Source organism: Silurus aristotelis, assembly GCF_946808225.1.
Source record: "Silurus aristotelis genome assembly, chromosome: 4".
Classification (NCBI taxonomy): Eukaryota; Metazoa; Chordata; class Actinopteri; order Siluriformes; family Siluridae; genus Silurus; species Silurus aristotelis.
In genome coordinates this window covers 960,523-977,589 of record NC_139577.1, presented here as the reverse complement: position 1 = coordinate 977,589, position 17,067 = coordinate 960,523, and the positions used below count along the sequence as shown (strand labels likewise).

At 40.1% G+C, this 17,067-nt stretch overlaps 2 protein-coding genes and 1 long non-coding RNA gene across 8 annotated transcripts; 2 read left to right on the top strand and 1 right to left on the bottom strand.

The window, feature by feature from the left end:
- Positions 1–1,843: 1,843 nt before the first annotated feature.
- eloal (elongin A, like) lies at positions 1,844–10,853 on the bottom strand. Of its 6 annotated transcripts, XM_083539140.1 has the most exons (12): positions 10,702–10,853; positions 9,745–9,801; positions 9,552–9,658; positions 8,791–9,469; positions 8,608–8,710; positions 7,607–7,768; positions 7,433–7,530; positions 6,860–7,040; positions 6,114–6,234; positions 5,818–5,918; positions 2,454–2,566; positions 1,844–1,936 (listed from the first exon to the last, which is right to left on the bottom strand). In XM_083539140.1, the coding sequence occupies exons 1-12, from the start codon at positions 10,810–10,812 to the stop codon at positions 1,859–1,861; spliced, it is 1,911 nt and encodes a 636-aa protein (XP_083395266.1). In that variant the 5' UTR covers positions 10,813–10,853; the 3' UTR covers positions 1,844–1,858. The 6 variants fall into 6 exon arrangements, 4 of the variants coding, with proteins under 4 accessions (XP_083395266.1, XP_083395269.1, XP_083395267.1 ...); XM_083539143.1 differs by lacking the exons at positions 1,844–1,936; positions 2,454–2,566 and adding an exon at positions 3,733–3,993; XM_083539141.1 differs by lacking the exons at positions 1,844–1,936; positions 2,454–2,566 and adding an exon at positions 4,917–5,199.
- LOC310724806 lies at positions 3,053–4,423 on the top strand. Its single transcript, XR_014533168.1, has 3 exons — positions 3,053–3,520; positions 3,602–3,955; positions 4,281–4,423. It is a non-coding gene; the product is annotated as an uncharacterized lncRNA (long non-coding RNA).
- A 1,018-nt stretch (positions 10,854–11,871) lies between the features above and the next one.
- On the top strand, positions 11,872–16,150 carry klhl31 (kelch-like family member 31). Its single transcript, XM_083540656.1, has 3 exons — positions 11,872–12,053; positions 13,012–14,214; positions 14,305–16,150. The coding sequence occupies exons 2-3, from the start codon at positions 13,040–13,042 to the stop codon at positions 15,035–15,037; spliced, it is 1,908 nt and encodes a 635-aa protein (XP_083396782.1). The 5' UTR covers positions 11,872–12,053; positions 13,012–13,039; the 3' UTR covers positions 15,038–16,150.
- Positions 16,151–17,067: the final 917 nt, after the last annotated feature.

Genomic DNA, 17,067 nt, shown 5'->3' with positions numbered 1-17,067 from the left:
GCGTGCGATCGGGATGCCGACTGCAGGAATGTCCACCAGAGATGTTGCCCGTGAATTAAATGTACATTTTTCTACCATAAGCCGTCTTCAAAGGCGTTTCAGAGAATTTAGCGGTACATCCAATCGGACTGCACTTCATCCTGCGACAGCTGGACCAACCGGGTACATATGTGAGGATCCTGTTTGTGGACTTTAGTTCAGCCTTCAATACCATCATCCCCACACTCCTCCATCCCAAACTAACCAGCTCACTGTCCTGAGCTCGGTCAGTGGATCACCAGTGGAGCAACAGCTAGTGAGACTGGGGAAATTCATGTCAAACAGCTGTACTATCAGCACCGGTGCCCCCCAGGGATGTATTCTCTCCCCGCTGCTCTTCTCCCCATTCACCAACTACTGCACCTCTACAGACCCTCTGTCAATCTCCTGAAATTTGCAGACGACACTCCTCTGTCTCTGTCTGAGGTTCAACAGCTGGCTGCCTGGTGCAGTCCTAACAACCTGGAGCTTAACACCCTCAAAACAGTGGAGATGATTGTGGATTTCAGGAGAATCACTCTTGGATCCCTTACATCCAAGCCATACGCATTTGTAACTTTTGCCTTCTGGCCGACGCTACAGTTTACCAAGCACAAGAAAACATTTATTCCCACAGTTAAGTGTTTAAATGCTCTCCACATTATTCAATAGAAATTATGTGCAACATATTGACTAATCTAAATCTGTACTTTTCCATGCTATTAATACTTAATTTTTCAAAATAAAATGTGCAAACTTTTTTTTTTTTCTTTCCCTATTTTTTTCCCTTTTTTATTTTTAATGTGCAACATGAATCATCTGTCACATAAAACAAATTCCTTGTAAGTGCAAACACACATCGCAATAAAGCTTTTTCTGATTTTAATTTGACTCACGATCTGCATGTATTCAGTGTAAAATCCAAATGAAATAAAAAAAATTCTGCAAATGCAGTGACTTTTTTTGGGTTTTGCTTCGAAGGGTTATTTAGGATTTCAGATTGGATGTAAGAATTGACTTTGGAACATGCGGCACTGCCTGTTGTACAATTAAGTGAAAATGGATGTTTTAAAGTACATGCTCTTAAGTACTGAAGTACCAAAGCTCATTCAGTGATAAATAAAACTCATTGCCATCGCAACAGAAAGGGTTCAGTAATATTGATGTGCTCTGCACTTTCATGTTCTTTCTTTTGCCATTTTGTTTCTGTGGCAGAAGACAAGGGGGTCAAAACTAGAAAGTTATATAAAATAAAAACAGTAATAAATAAATACAAAATAACCCAGAACACTCAGGAAAAGAGACTACTGAACCACACAATTCAAAAGAATCCCATGAACCAAAACTCGGGGAGACTCTAAAAGAAGCACACAGAAAATCACAGCTAAACAAATGACAGAATAATATTAATAACAAACCCGAAGTTTTTTTTTGTTTTTTTTTTACAGATTAACAGATAACTAGTAACATAAAAACATAAGAAATAACATCGGGACATAAGATACATGGGGCTTGGGAGCAGAGTGCCGTCTCTCTGGAACTCTCTGAGAGGCTCAGGAACAAAGAGACATTTTTGTCCAGGCTCGGGAGAAGAGAAACTTCCTTGTCTGAGCTCGGGCTTGGGGAAACATCCACTGCAGGGCTGCAGGACTCCGTATCAGAGCGACTTCCTTGTCGGGGCTCGGAATCGGAGAAACATCCGCTGCAGTGCTCGGGTGATGCACAACATCCCCCAGTGGGGCCTGAACACTGAGCAAAACCCCCTGTTCTCCTTGTGTTTGCCTCCAAAAGTCCAGGGTCTCTGCTAATTTTGACAGTTCATTCTGTCAGACGTGGGGCTTCAACCCATGTCGCTAGAGCGAGTGGCTGACACTAGCAGTCCGCCATAGGGAGGCATTGGAACCCACACGCAGAGATACTGGGAATTGAATGGTCTATTGTCAGGCTCAGGCACAGGCTCAAGCTCAGGCTCAGGCTCAGGCACAGGCACAGGCTCAGGCTCAGGCTCAGGCTCAGGCACAGGCTCAGGCACAGGCTCAGGCTCAGGCGCAGGCACAGGCTCAGGCGCCTGGCAACACTAAGTAATACTCAATAATTAACATTACTGCCCAAATGTAATACAGTCACCGAAAAGGTGTAATAAATTAAAATATTAGGTATAACAATAATAATAAAGAATAAAAGACCACCCCACACACACACACACACACACACACACACACACACACACACACACACACACACACCACCGCATCCTGACATACCGATTTGCATGATAACAGCATCTGTATTACTGTGTATGGGAGTGTGTGTGTGTGTGTGTGTGTGTGTGTGTGTGTGTGTGTGTGTGTGTGTGTGTGTGTGTGTGTGTGTGTGTGTGTGTTAAAACCTGAAAGCTCTCCCACTCCAGGCTTGGGCATCTGGTCGTGACTCACATGGCTTACTGTGAGGTTATCATATGAGCCACCTGATTGGCCATTGTTCTTCTGGAGCTGATGTTTGTGTAGATATGCTGCAGCATGATTCATGTTTAGGAACTCATGGAAATCTGCACACAGACAGTACAGGCACAGTCATCTCAGTTACTCATCTCATTTAACTTAAACACACACACTCATGGTTTCAATCCCAAACTTCTTTCCAACACTTCAGAGGAGTGCGGTTTGGGACACAGCCACAGCGGTTGAAAAAATTTTATCAGACCAGCAGCCAGAACTGTTTCTGTTTGTAAAAAAATCTAATCTGCTTGTTCTGGATGCACTTTTGTGTATTCTCACGTGCTGTTTTATAGTACGGGGAGGATTTAGGGACGGATATTTATCCCAGTTAAGACATGCTTTTTGTTTTGACACGATATTAATGACTGCATTATGTGGTTTGGGACGCAGCCATGGACTAATGTCTGAGTGATATAAAAAAAAACTGCGATATTCATGAAATCAAAATAAAAAATCGAAATAAAAATCTAAATCTACATTAAAAATGAGCTCAGGTCTTTTCCCCTCTGCAAACAAATGTGGAGATGCAGTGGACTTTCATTGCATAACAGACTGAGAACAGGAACGTCCAAGCTGTTTGGAGTTTTATAACCAGCAAAATGGTCACATGAAGGATTTTTTTTGGGGGGGTTTTGCTGAGTGTGCAGTTCAGTTCCGAACCATCGGTTTCACCATGAAATCAAATGACTTTAATGTGAGAAGACAAAAATAAAATATCAGCTTTCTCACATTCTTCTTTACTTTTACTTCTACTTTTTAGCTTATCTCTTTACTTTTCAATTTATCTGTCTAATCTGTCTTTTTGAACCACAAGATTTTTTTCTCAGCCTACAAGCAGTTTGTTTTGGGTTTTGTTTTCTCGAGAGAGGAAGTGAACCTTGCAGAAATTGAGATCTCACAGCTCACTGAAGAAGAAGCAGCAGCAGTCATGTCATTGCTCATCACTGGTTTCTTTTTATTCCTTATTTCTCTTTGTACATTTCCATCTACATGTAACTGCACGGGTGAGTCCTGCTTTTATATCTTCTCCAAACCTCAAGAATATATTTTTATATATATTTATAATAAAATCACTTTTATTCCAGAGGATATTTTAGTGCAGGTGAAATATTCAAGGCGCCCAGTGAGCAGAGCAGAAGGACAGGAGTTGACTATGAAGTGCACGGCTGAGTACGAGGAACAGCACTGTGGAAACATCTCGCTCTTTTGGTGTCTCTCGGACACAGAAGGTCCATGTCAGCCGCTCAATGATCCTGACAGATACTCGTTCCGTATCGATGAGACGAAAATCACTGGGGATGGTGGGTTCAGGCAACAAGATGCATTCATTAAGTTTACTCATCTGAGGCTCAATGACACCGGCTTTTATCATTGCAAAGCCTCGTGTCAGCACAGCAAGGCCACAGCTATGGGACATCTCATCAACATCACAGTGACAGGTACAGGCCTTTGCTGTCGATAGCTACATCTCTAACAGCTGTAGAAGAGCAAAAAGGTTGTTAAAGCATTTTCTGGTACACATGTATTCGTTTGGAAGAACATTTTGAAAGCATGTATGCGTATATCTACTTTAGATAAAAAAAAAAAAAAGAAAAAAAAAAGGACTAGTTTAATACATTTTGTGAAAATATAGGAATGCTGCGGAAAGATATTTTCTTAATAATAAAACCAAAAAAGTTTTTTTGATAGGAAAGTAATAGGTCAGCTCTACTTCATTTAATTGTCTCCTTTGATTTATTGTGCATTTCTTAATAATCGAATCAGGTCATGATGGAACCAGTCTTAATCGGAGCGACCGATGCAGTCTGGACCTGTTTCTTCTGGCAATCAGCATCTTCACCATGTTACAGATCCATGATCACTTCTTCCTATTTCCCCAAGTGCATTAAATATTAACCTTTGATATACATACAGTGCAATTTCCTTTTTGTGCACCAATACAACTGGATTGTTCATTGCTCATTTTGCACTAAAATATGTACTGTAATGTTACATAAACCAGATAAAACATTCAGGCAATTACTGTTTAAAGCTTTCCAGTTATAATGTCACGGTATCTCAGTGCTGCTCAAGTTTGCTAGGTTATGTTTTGTCCCTTTTCATGTTAAAAAAAGAGGTTCATTGCTGCCCCCTGGGTCTCGTTTCTCGTATTAATTGCGCCGTTTTCAATCAAATTAATGTATTGTGTTCAACACCTTTCGTAAAACTCTTCAGTATGTCTGTCCCTCACACAGTTGCCTGGAAATCATTGCATGAACACAGGATTTACCAATACATCCACAGTGTCCATTCTCCATCTCTCCATTTCCTTCCCCTTTAATTGCAAGAACGCAAGCAGGATTTACAAACCACTAGATGGAGACAAGACATTTACACACAGTTCTACAGACACACAGACACTTCATTTGATTGAATTTATTCAGCCAGTGCATTTCAATACATCACATCAGCAGTGTGTTCTAATGCAGAATGGAAGTGCATAATAGTCCTTCCATATAGAAAATATACTCTGACATTAAAAGAAAAAGCAGTAAATAATCTCTGAAATCATGAAAAAAAAAAAAGTTGTATTGGGATTATTACGATTTATGCGTAATCCATAATTCCATCACCGCCGTCCTTCATCTACGTGCAAACTGCTTTTTAAAGGCTTTCAGAGACTTGGCCATCATTGGTGCAACTCCTGGCAAATAAATAAATAAATAAATAGAGGATTCAGTCAATCGAAATCATGACCCATGTGACGAACTCTTTCACCATCGAAGACATTTAGAAACCCACTGAAACAGTTTGAGCAAGATGCCTGCAAAGAAAACTAGCAACGTTCTGTAAACTAGCAACCCAGTCACATGTGCAGTCGACTGACTCAACATCTCGGGTCTTTCTGAACTTCACCGTGACTGCTCTTTACATCCCACTTCTGTCTGTTGGGTTTCTTTTGAAGATACATCTTTTGCATTTTATTCAAAACAGGGGTTAATGAATTTCTTTCCAGGAAGAGCAAACAGAACAAGCAGGTTTATATAAATTAATTCATTATTTAAATATATCGAGTAATCAATTAACCAATTAATTTAAATGATCCACAACTGAAACATTTAAACAAAACTTTGGGTCACAAAGTAAAAAAAAAAATTGCCCCTAAGATAATTATACAACCATAAACATATCAAGATAAACACTTGTGAATTATATGCAGCCTAAAAGAAAAAAAGCTTCCAGCTCTTTCCAGCCTCTTACATCAGAAACTCACTGGACGGTCAGAGTTCATAAAACAAGGACACACAGACGCCTTACTTACGTCTGATCCGTCGTGGCTCTTGGGGCTGGCTGGCTCCTGATCCTGTGTTAAAAGGTTTAGGAGGCTCACTGAGGCTTGGTCGACTTCTGATCTCACTAATTCTTCCACCGAACACAAAGTCAGAGCCCCAAATATTAGCCCAAGATTATTTGCATTTGATCAGATATTAAAATAAAAGTGCTGTCTATTGTTTTTCCTTTCTTACTTGTAAGATGATAATCTGAGAAGTCAGAAATAACGAATTGTATTATTTCTGATTAAGCTCGTGTCAGTGTGAGGATCTGGTCAGAACTGACCTGACTTTATCTGTGGTTTGAGAAAGGACGGTGTTTGCTGTGCCGTGGAGTTCCTGCTGGATGCGGATGTTTCTAGGCGGTTTGGCAGCTGAATGGATAAACGCCATTTTCACCTGTCTTCCTGAGGAGGGGAAAACAGAACAGCTGGGAAAACCAGCGAAATCCAAGAAATGACATGAAAAAAAATTTGAAATCAACTGTGTTTACAAAATAAATAAGGGCCATAGAGTTAAAACCATATTCATTCCCAATGACTTTTGGCGACAAATACATTTCATTAACAACTGTGTAAATAAATAAACAAAACCTTTCCTTTAAAACACAAACTACCACCTGCTGTTAAATCCGAGATCAACAAATGGCCTGTTACAGTCCCACCTCAGGCCAAAATCGAAAGGTCATCTGATTGTGAGGCTTCTACTAACGTCACATGGCTGAAGTCTGAACGAGTGACACATACCACACATTCTGGATTGGATAAAAGTGAGTGCACGAGGTTCCTGGACTGAAACACCAACATCCATTGACCTCACGATCGATCACGAACCATAGTTTCACTATTCATAAACTATTTATAGTCCAAACTAATGCCATCAGCAGCCCATTTATGAGCTTTTCAGTTTACACTAATGATCTAACCACTGGACACCGTTACAGTACGGTGACGCATTTTCTGAACGTTCCCAAATGCCCAAGTCACGTCAAAGTGTTAATTATTTTCAAGGTTCAATCCACACAATAGTTACCTTTGGGCTTTCCAGAGTGAGCAGACACAATGCTCTTGGTGAGAGCTTTGAATTTGCGTTCTCGTTCTTCAAACAGTCGGAGGTACATCTCCCTCCAGGACTCGTACTCCTCTAGCTGAGCGTTCCTGAAGTCTTTGATGCAGTGCTTCTCCCACAGGTGATCAGTCACTCCGATGTACACCTGAAGGGCAAACAGTTAAAAAAAAAAAGAAAAAAAAAAAAAAACATTGCACAGAAACAATTACGTTTTCTTTAAAATAAATAAATAAAAAAAGTTATACATTTATAAAAAAAATGTATAACTCAAATGCTAGTTTTGTCGTCTTTTTTAAAAACCACCATGTGGTACTTATTATCCCAGTCCAGATTTCTGCTCTAAATTTAAGGAATCGTTTTTTTCTCCTCCCAACACAAACAATATAATTATAAAAAGACCTGTATGATGTCACAAGTTACTAATTATGTTCATTTCCAAATATTACAGCCTCTGAAATCTCAACAGAACAGGGTCACGACGCCTTGCACATCCGTTAAAGATGGCAGTATAAATGATCACGTATTTTAACCTCTTACAGGATTGCATTCTTCAATCCGCAGCAGCTGCTCTGGCGTACACCGTTCCAGCACTGGCTCCAAAATTTCAAACGGCACGCCTCCTATTTCATAAATAGCTAAAAAAGAGGAGAAAACGTTCATCCACCAGTCGTCCCTCATCCAATACCCAAGACGTCTATCCGCATCGCTTACAGTCAATGTTGTTCTGCAGTGTCCGGATGCACTGCTGGTACAAGGTCATCATGGTGGGGAGGAACACGACCTTAGTCCCAGAGTACACCTGCATCTTCTTGTTCAGCCTCTGACCAGTGAACACTGGGGCTTCCTCACAGTCCTCAGCAGCCTTTTCATCGACTGGCACGATACAAACATACAGTCACAGCTACTTTAATAGAAAGAGTTATTCAAAACGATCAGATCAACTGCATTACAGTGCTGACTTTTCACTAAATAGTTTAGAAAAAGCAGCAGGTTGAGCAGATATGATTGGAGATGAATCACTCTACGCAGTGGTGGTGAGCAAAAAAAAGTAGAACATGCAGCAAACCATGATGTTGATAACACATCAGCATTCAGTTCCACTCCTCCAGCCGAGAGCTACAGTGGGGCAGAGACTCACCAAAACCAAATGGGTAAAGATTGAAAAATACCATGTGACATTTAAGGAAGAGGAACAACCAGATAATCAAAGATTATCCACTAGCTGTGGGTCATCCTGCTTATACCCTGGTCACTTAACAGCATTGACGACTTAAAGCTGTCCACAATGTTTTGAGGTGCAAAAGTGACAAAATGCATTAAAAAAAATTATATTAATGGAAAAAAATTCATTAGTTATATTTATATACAATTCTTTTTTACATTTTCTCCAGTTCCTCAAATCGTCACCTTGTGCCTTTATAAAACTTGCCATATTAAGCGGAATCCTTCATTCAGCAAAGGTCACTGGGGAATATTTACAATCGCTGTCTCACTTTATATCCTACGATTGGTTTTGAGGCAGAACAATAATCAGCCAATCAGGTCAAGTTTTCAGACAAACCACAATATAATGTATTTTAAAGCTATTAACAGTGTGTGAGTCATGCAGAATTAATTATTTTAATCTCAGTCTGGAAATTTTACAAAAAAACCCCCAAAGATCACTTTAGACTTTTCCATGTAATGTAAATGGATGAACAATGAAACCAAACTTTTTTTTTCTGTAAAGTACTGATACTGAGACGCATCCTCACACTCTGGAGAAATCGGGGGTAACGGCACATTGAGCAGGTCCATCACGCATCTCTTCGAGGCCTAAGAATCAATACGCATCCAATCAGAAATCTGAAAAACAGTCATGGATTACAAATCGTGAGCAATTGCTCTGTATATACCGCTCTGATCGGGGCTTCGGGTATGGATGTTCCTGGCTTTGTGTCATGCGTTTTTACATCCTGTCTTTGGTCGAGCTTGACACGTTTCAGGTTTTTACTTTCACACGATCTTCTCTTTTGTTTCAGAGCCTCAAGATCATAACTCAAGCATTCCTCAAAAGACATGGACGGCATTCCAGAGTCATCGATCTCCAAGTCCTTTTCCATTTCATTGTCTTTTTCTTTTCTTTTCTTTTGGTGCTTTGCTCTTTTTTCCTCACTCTGATGGCTTTTGTTTTTGCCCTTCATTGAAACTTTAGGCCTGTATTTATTTGTTACGTCGGAAACTTTACGCTTGGCGTCGTCCTTTCGCTCGCCGTGAGAGTTGCTGCTCGGTTTCTCCTTTGGCTGGAATGTTTTTCCATCAGGGATTGAAATCTGCGACACGAGACACACCTCGGAGTCGTTCTTTACGTCATCTTCCTTGGCGTTATTTACGCAGTCATTCGATTTGCCTGTGATCGGCTTTACTTTACGTTTCCCATCAACACTCCTGGACTGTTTGTGTTCAGGGTTTTCGTTCTCAAGTTTCCTTTCAGAACAAACTGCATTCTGAGAAGTCGGACATTTTTCTTGGTCTGTTTGTTCATTTTGGGTCTTAGACGGTTCCTTTGGGGTGCTGGGATGATTCTGTGCAGTGCTTAAATAACAAGCAGAAACATTCATTTATACCAAAACAATACTGTAAAAAAGGATCCAAAAGGTATTTTTCAGTCCAATACCTTGGATTCTGAACCAGTTTTTTCCATCGGTGCACTAACGATTTGGCGACTTCACCTGCATCGTCGTGTTTGCGAAAGGAGTTCACCACTTTACCAATTCCAGTTTCCTAATAAAAGAGGAAATATGTTTAACCAGTCCTTAAAATTAGCAATGCATTTATTAGGGGGGGGGGGGAAGATTGTAATTTCTTACAGCAAGAATTTCAAGGGTTATGTCTAGTTCTTGAAGCTTCTTCAAGGTTTTCACAAGCTGCAGTTAAAAAAAAAAAAAAAAAAAAAATTTATAAAACATTAAACAAATCAGGATATAATTACAATTAAAGTATCGATGTTCCTGCAGGCAAAAGATTTGTTTGATTGGACATTACAAAATGTTAAACTCCAAGTAAAAATTTTTTTTTTTTTCCTAAATGCAGGAATCCAACACACTCCATTTAAGGAGCGTTGCCAGGTCAGTCCTGACACTTCAAAAGAAAGCCACATTGTGCTGATCAAGCAGTCACTATGTTTGGCAAAACCCACACATGCACACATGCCACTCCACTGGCAAATGGCTATAATTGGGTGATGCCATTACACCCCACTGACACGGCTGTGCAGGAGAGAAAACACACAGCCACCATGCATGTGCATGCAATAAAACTATTAGGCGACAAAGAGGTCAAGACTGAACAGGGGCAAATTGTGAAATTGATAAAAAAAAAACAGCAAAGAAATCAGCCACTTCATCATACGGTCCTTCAGAACAACTGCTTTCTAATGCAGTTCTTTAGATTGACAGCTGGACAGGCGGAGAGACAACTGCTGCAGTATTTTTAGGCCAGGACACCATTACCCCAAACCCCCCCTCCAACATACCCTCAGTCAGTGGGGCAAAAAGGCTGTCCACCTGTATGACACACACACACACACACACACACACACACACACAACCCAATGTGGATGAACCTTTAAGAAAGTAAAAAAAAAAAAAAATCATCATCCTTTACCTTTTCACTCATACATTCCCAATCACACACACACACACACACACACACACACACACACAGTGTTTGCATGCCCCCAAACAAAACTAGATCTCCCTGTTGTTTTTGGAGAGCCACGTTCTCCCACTGTTTTTTCCCTCTTGGTGGTGCGAGCAGAACAATACCGTGTGTCCTTCAGTGCTTTCTTTCAGCTGAAGTTTCAGCTCCAGCACTTTGTTCACGTCTGCCGGTGCCATGCCGAGCGACAGGCGCACAGGAGAGCGGAAAAGCCGCATCCGCCCGCAGCCGGCATTTTATACAGGCGGAGATCAGGCGCATAAATTCGGAGCCGGTTTTATTACTACGGTTTTTATTTCTCCAACATAAAACAATTGTGGAGTGTGTTTATAACGTCTTAATGACTGTATTGGCGGTACATGATTCCAAAAGGACAGGCGGTAGATTTTTTATTTATATAATACAAGTCATAAAAATTTTAATTAATCCTGTATATATGAACTACCCTGCATGTGCGCATGCGCAGGAAACGCTGTAACGCTTAAGCACAATTAGTCACAAAACAGCTTAAGTGTCTGTCTAATAATAAATTAAAAAAAAAATAGGTTTTAAATGAAAAATTAAAAAAAAATATATTATCTACAATAAGTGTGGTCAGGTAACATTGATATAAAGATTGCAGCCATTTTTCTTATTTAAATACTTATTTAAAGTATTTATTTCAGATCTACACTTTTGATAAATTAAAATTAAACTCTTAATTTATAAAAGTGATCTGAGGTTAATTTTTTTCAAGACAAATGGATCTTACTCTAGGCCTACCAAAATGCGAAGATCATATATTAACCGCACGTAGACATATTTCTTATAAACACTGCTGTAATAAATGTAGAGTTCGGGTATTTTTAGATATGGAATAAACACAGATTCTGTAAATGTGTGCACACTGCTATGCACTAATGCCAAGCAAATGAAGTGTGTCGACGAAAGGTTCCCAGTATTCCTTCCCTTATTTAACCCTAACTTATAATAGTATAGTTGAAACACAAATGATGTATAAACACTGATAACATCAACACTGCAAATCATACTGCTCATTATTCTCAGTTATTGACAATGTACATATTGGCAATGTTTGTCTAAACTTTTTAATTCAGTTAGCTAGTGAATATGTTTTATTATTTCCCAAACATTATATATATTCATGTCTGTTTCAAGATTTTCAAGTGTGTTTTCCCAAGAATGTGTTAGTGTGTACACCATACCACACACTATGAATGAGCTGGAAGAGGGGATGTGGGTATTAAGGGTAATAGAGAGGAGCCTTGTTGCTCAATCACCTCTTCTCTGTCAGTAGTGAGAGGAGGGGTTCATCTCAGACCTCCTGACCACCACTACAGCGAGTCTCTCTCACTCTTTCATTCTGTGTGTGTGTGTGTGTTTGTGTGTCTCTTCTCCTGCACACCAACGTGGACTTGTGAGTCCTTCCCTCACCGGCACCCACTTCATCTCCGCAAAGGTAAGATGGAAGTGTCTTCTTCATTTATACCTGCTTATAATGCTCTAAAGAGATGCAGATATCCGTATGATCTCTGGTATTCTACTCTTTTTGTGTCATATTTAAGTGTATGTCTGGGGGGCTGATAAATTCAGAGGTTTTTATTCATTCGTGAGTAAAACAGAATGAGATTGAGGTTAAAATTAAAAAATAAATGTCCTTTCTTGTTTTTAGAGAAACTATCACCATTTTGTGCATGTTGGCACACAGTCTCACGGATGGCAGAGTAACTTCACGTAAAACAAAATATCTGTTTTATATTGAGTATTTATTATTTCTTGGTGAATGTATTTTTGCAGTCATTTAACATTTATTAGATTTGTAGATGTGCGTAAACAGGTATAGTGTGAGCATGAGGTTGTAGGCCGTGACACAAAGCCTATAAAAGGACCTTTAGGGTAAACGATCCAGAGCTGCTGCTGCTATTCCTGGACTCGCTAGTGATAAACTGTGACAGATGCAGAGACAGGCATGTTGATGCACAATATCTTGTGATAGCAGCTCTTAAAAAAGTACGTTCAACTTTTTTTTTTTTTTGCTCAAAAATGTAGAACGAATGGTATTCTTAGATATCATGTTTTATAAAGTTAATAAAGTTAAATGTGCAAAGTGAGTATTTCAGGTTAAAAAATCATTTTTATTCAAAACATGCTGTTCTTTAAAGGCTTTTCGTTGTCTCTGAGAACATGTTTTGTACCGCCACTATTTATCTGGGATGCTACATAAGGTGTACCTTTCATTAGCTTTTCCCTTTTCCCTTAAATCATTTAAAGGTACATGTTTACCGGTTTATAAATACACGCTAAAGATATACATAATTAAGCTGTTACAATGGCAGAAATAAAAGGTAGTTCTTAGAGAGCAATTATGTCGTCAAAGATCATCATAAATATAAAAAATCTTCATTTACTCATTAAAGGTCTGGGCTGTGACCCTCTGCTACAGTCATGGCACCCAAAAAGAACAAGGCCGCTAAAAAGAACAAAGCAGACATCAATGAGATGACAATCATGGTGGAAGACAGTCCAGTCAATAAAATCAATGGGCTCAACACCCTCCTGGAAGGTGGCAATGGCTTTAACTGCATCTCAACAGAGGTCAATGACCCAGTCTATGCCCCTAACCTGTTGGAGGGCCTTAGCAACATGAGACAAGACAGCTTCCTGTGTGATCTGACCATATCAACCAAGTCCAAGTCGTTTGATGTGCACAAAGTCGTGATGGCATCTTGTAGCGAGCACATCCATAACATTCTCAAGAAGGATCCGTCCCTTCAAAAGATCGACCTCAATGAGCTCTCCCCAGTTGGGTTGGCCACGGCGATCACATATGCCTACTCCGGAAAACTGACCTTGTCACTCTACACCATTGGCAGCACAATTTCAGCAGCCATGCTGTTGCAGATTCACACCCTGGTCAAGATGTGCAGCGACTTCCTAATGCAGGAGATCAGCGTAGAAAACTGTATGTATGTAGTCAACATCGCCGATACATACCACCTGAAAGAAACCAAGGAGGCAGCCCAGAAGTTCATGCGTGAGAATTTTATCGAGTTCTCAGAGATGGAACAATTCCTGAAGCTCACCTATGAGCAGATCAGCGACTTCTTGACAGATGACTCCTTGCAGCTGCCGTCTGAGCTCACAGCCTTTCAAATTGCCATCAAGTGGCTGGACTTCGACGAGAAGAGACTGAAGTACGCGCCCGACCTGTTGACGCACATTCGCTTTGGCACCATAACACCTCAGGATCTGGTCAGCTATGTGCAGACGGTTCCAAGGATGATGCAAGACCCAGAGTGTCACCGTCTCCTGGTGGACGCCATGAATTACCACTTGTTGCCATACCAACAAAACATTCTGCAGTCTAGAAGAACCAAGGTCCGTGGTGGACAAAAAGTGCTGCTTACTGTGGGTGGACGACCTGCCTTGACTGAAAAGTCCCTCAGCAGGGACATTCTCTACATGGATGAGGACAACATTTGGAACAGGCTGACTGAGATGCCTGCAAAGAGCTTCAATCAGTGTGTCGCTGTTCTGGATGGCTTCCTCTACGTAGCTGGTGGTGAAGACCAGAATGATGCTAGGAACCAAGCAAAACATGCTGTCAGCAATTTCTGCAGGTAGATATGTTTTTCCTGTTGTGTTCCTGCTACTTTTTAGAAATGTCATGATGGCTGAGCATATGCATGTTTTTTTTTTCCCCCACACAGATATGATCCTCGATTTAACACATGGATCCATCTGGCTAGCATGATTCAAAAGCGTACACATTTCAGCATCAACACATTTAATGGTCTCCTGTTTGCTGTTGGTGGACGTAACTCTGATGGCTGCCAGGCTTCTGTCGAGTGCTATGTCCCGTCTTCTAACCAGTGGCAACTGAAAGCCCCAATGGAGGTCCCAAGATGCTGTCATGCTAGCACAGTCATTGATGGCAAAATCTTGGTAACTGGAGGTTATATCAATAATGCTTATTCCAGGGCTGTGTGTTCCTACGACCCATCAACAGATAGCTGGCAGGATAAAAACAGCCTGAGCACTCCAAGAGGCTGGCACTGTTCCACCACTGTTGGTGATCGGGCTTATGTTCTTGGTGGTAGCCAGCTTGGAGGGCGTGGGGAGAGGGTTGATGTCTTGCCAGTTGAATGTTTCAACCCTCATTCAGGCCAGTGGAGCTACGTTGCCCCTTTGCACACAGGAGTGAGCACAGCAGGCGTGGCCACACTAAATAGTAAAATTTACCTCCTGGGTGGATGGAACGAGGTGGAGAAGAAGTACAAGAAATGCATTCAGGTATTCAACCCCGACCTCAATGAATGGACTGAGGACGATGAGTTGCCTGAGGCTACAGTAGGCATCTCATGCTGTGTTCTCACCGTCCCCACCCGTAAAACACGCGAGTCCAGGGCCAGCTCAGTATCGTCTGCTCCGGTCAGTATATAGGAGAGAGGATAGGGGAACATAGCTAAAGTGATAATGCATAATATATTTGAAGCTTTTCCTCACAACTGTGAAATACGTCTCACACTCAGGCCCAACATACACATTTATAGTAATAAAATAATAAAAAAAACATAAAATTTAACATTTCTTACAAAAACGTATCATTAAATTTTTTTTATTAGCTTTTAATTTTAGTAAGCGAGCTCAAAAGAAAGCCATTTTGGTGATTATACGACGTTCAAAGAACATGTTATGCAATTTGAAGCAAATGTGAAACTTTGGTTCAATGTGCTGAATTTTTGGATGAATAAGGTTGATATACAATTAAGTTTTCTTTAAGATTTTTGTTTTACGGTGAAAAAAACAAGATATCTAGTCGTTAATTCGCTCAACAATCACATTTTGAAACGGGGCCAAGGCTAATAACGATTTCATCAGCCCTTTTGCAATAACTTTTGAGGTTAGACCATAGAAGGCGGTACATCAGGAAGTATGTGGATCGCGATCCGAAGTCAGAACAGTATGATATTTATGTACCGAGTTCCAGTGAAGCCAATTACAGATGATTATCTGAAAGTGAAAATTATTCTTTATTAATTATGACTCACTATTTAATAAATACAGCTCTGTGTGAGGCCATAAGCTAATCATATTATATGTTAAATACGTAAAGGTGGTAAAAACTGACCTTTTTAATGTCGCTAGTCCTGACCTGCCCGGAGTAGGTGTTATGGTGTTAAGCAGTTTACTTCATCCATCCGACACTTAAAATATTAAAATAATCACCTGCAGAAGAAGCGTTGGAAAAGTCCATGTGGAAGTTGAAAAGGCTCAACAGGGATGGTGTGTTTTGTGAAATTGATTTTAAGCGGTTAATGGAATCGAAGCTATGTGCCTGAGCTGATTACACAGAGTTCTGATTATTCCTACCAGCAGCTCATGTTCTAAAATATCCGTCGGTTCTTGGAAACTGAACAATGTGACAAACTTCACAACAACGTCATTGTGTTTTTAAAATGTGACTGATTTGAGAAGAGAAACGTTTGTATTTATGCTGATTCATTGTACATGCACCAAGTTCTGCGTATTTATTAAAGGTTCCTATAAAATCCCGCTGATGTCTTCCTGTCTTTGTTTTTTGCAGTAGTTTCAATTCCCTGATTAAAAAATATTACACACAGACTCAAATGCAAATCATCTCTGGCTTTTTACAGTAATGCAGCTAACTTTGATTTTTTTCTATTCAAAATCAATCAAATCAAAGGCATTCCCAAATGTTGCCTGACATAAGCTCCTGGAAAGTTGTAGAAGGTCAAACCGGTTCTTTGCCTGGTTTTGGCAGCTAATCAGAACAAGCTTTTTTTTTTCACAAAGTCAAATAAACATCTTCTTCAGGATATGCCATTTGACGCCATGATATTATGAATTAAAGCATGATGTGCAAAATGACAGTTCTGATTGTCAAAATGAAAAAATTATATGATCTGAATTTCTGAAAAAAAAAATAAATTGGAAACCGATGAAGGAATCTAAAACACCTCGGACAGGTGACATGAGTAACACCCATGACCTCAATACATTTTCAACCTGCCAGGTATATTTGGAGGACGATGAACCTTCAAAGCTCTCAAAGTTCTCAGAGCTGATGTGTTAGAAGCAGGGAAAATAGGAATGGATTCCAAATTACTCTGGTCATCGTTTTGTTAATTAAAACAACACAACAGAAAGAAGTCTTATAAAAACCTTTTGATTTTGCAGATGAATTTGAGGGAAAACTTTATTAATTGGGTGGTTAATTGTTAACTTGGGGGAAGAAGAATAAGAAGATGATGATGGAGAAGAAGAAGAAGAAGGGCACTTTGCTGAGTGCACATTGGTATGTTGTTGGTTTTAGATTAATCCTCTGGCCAAACAATGGACTGGATGTCAGGGTCAGAGTAAAGAAGAGAATGTGTGAAGGAGCCCTTGGTGGTGTCCCAAACCGCTGTTCAGAAACTTTTGAATCAGAATGTCCAAGTACAATGTACAAC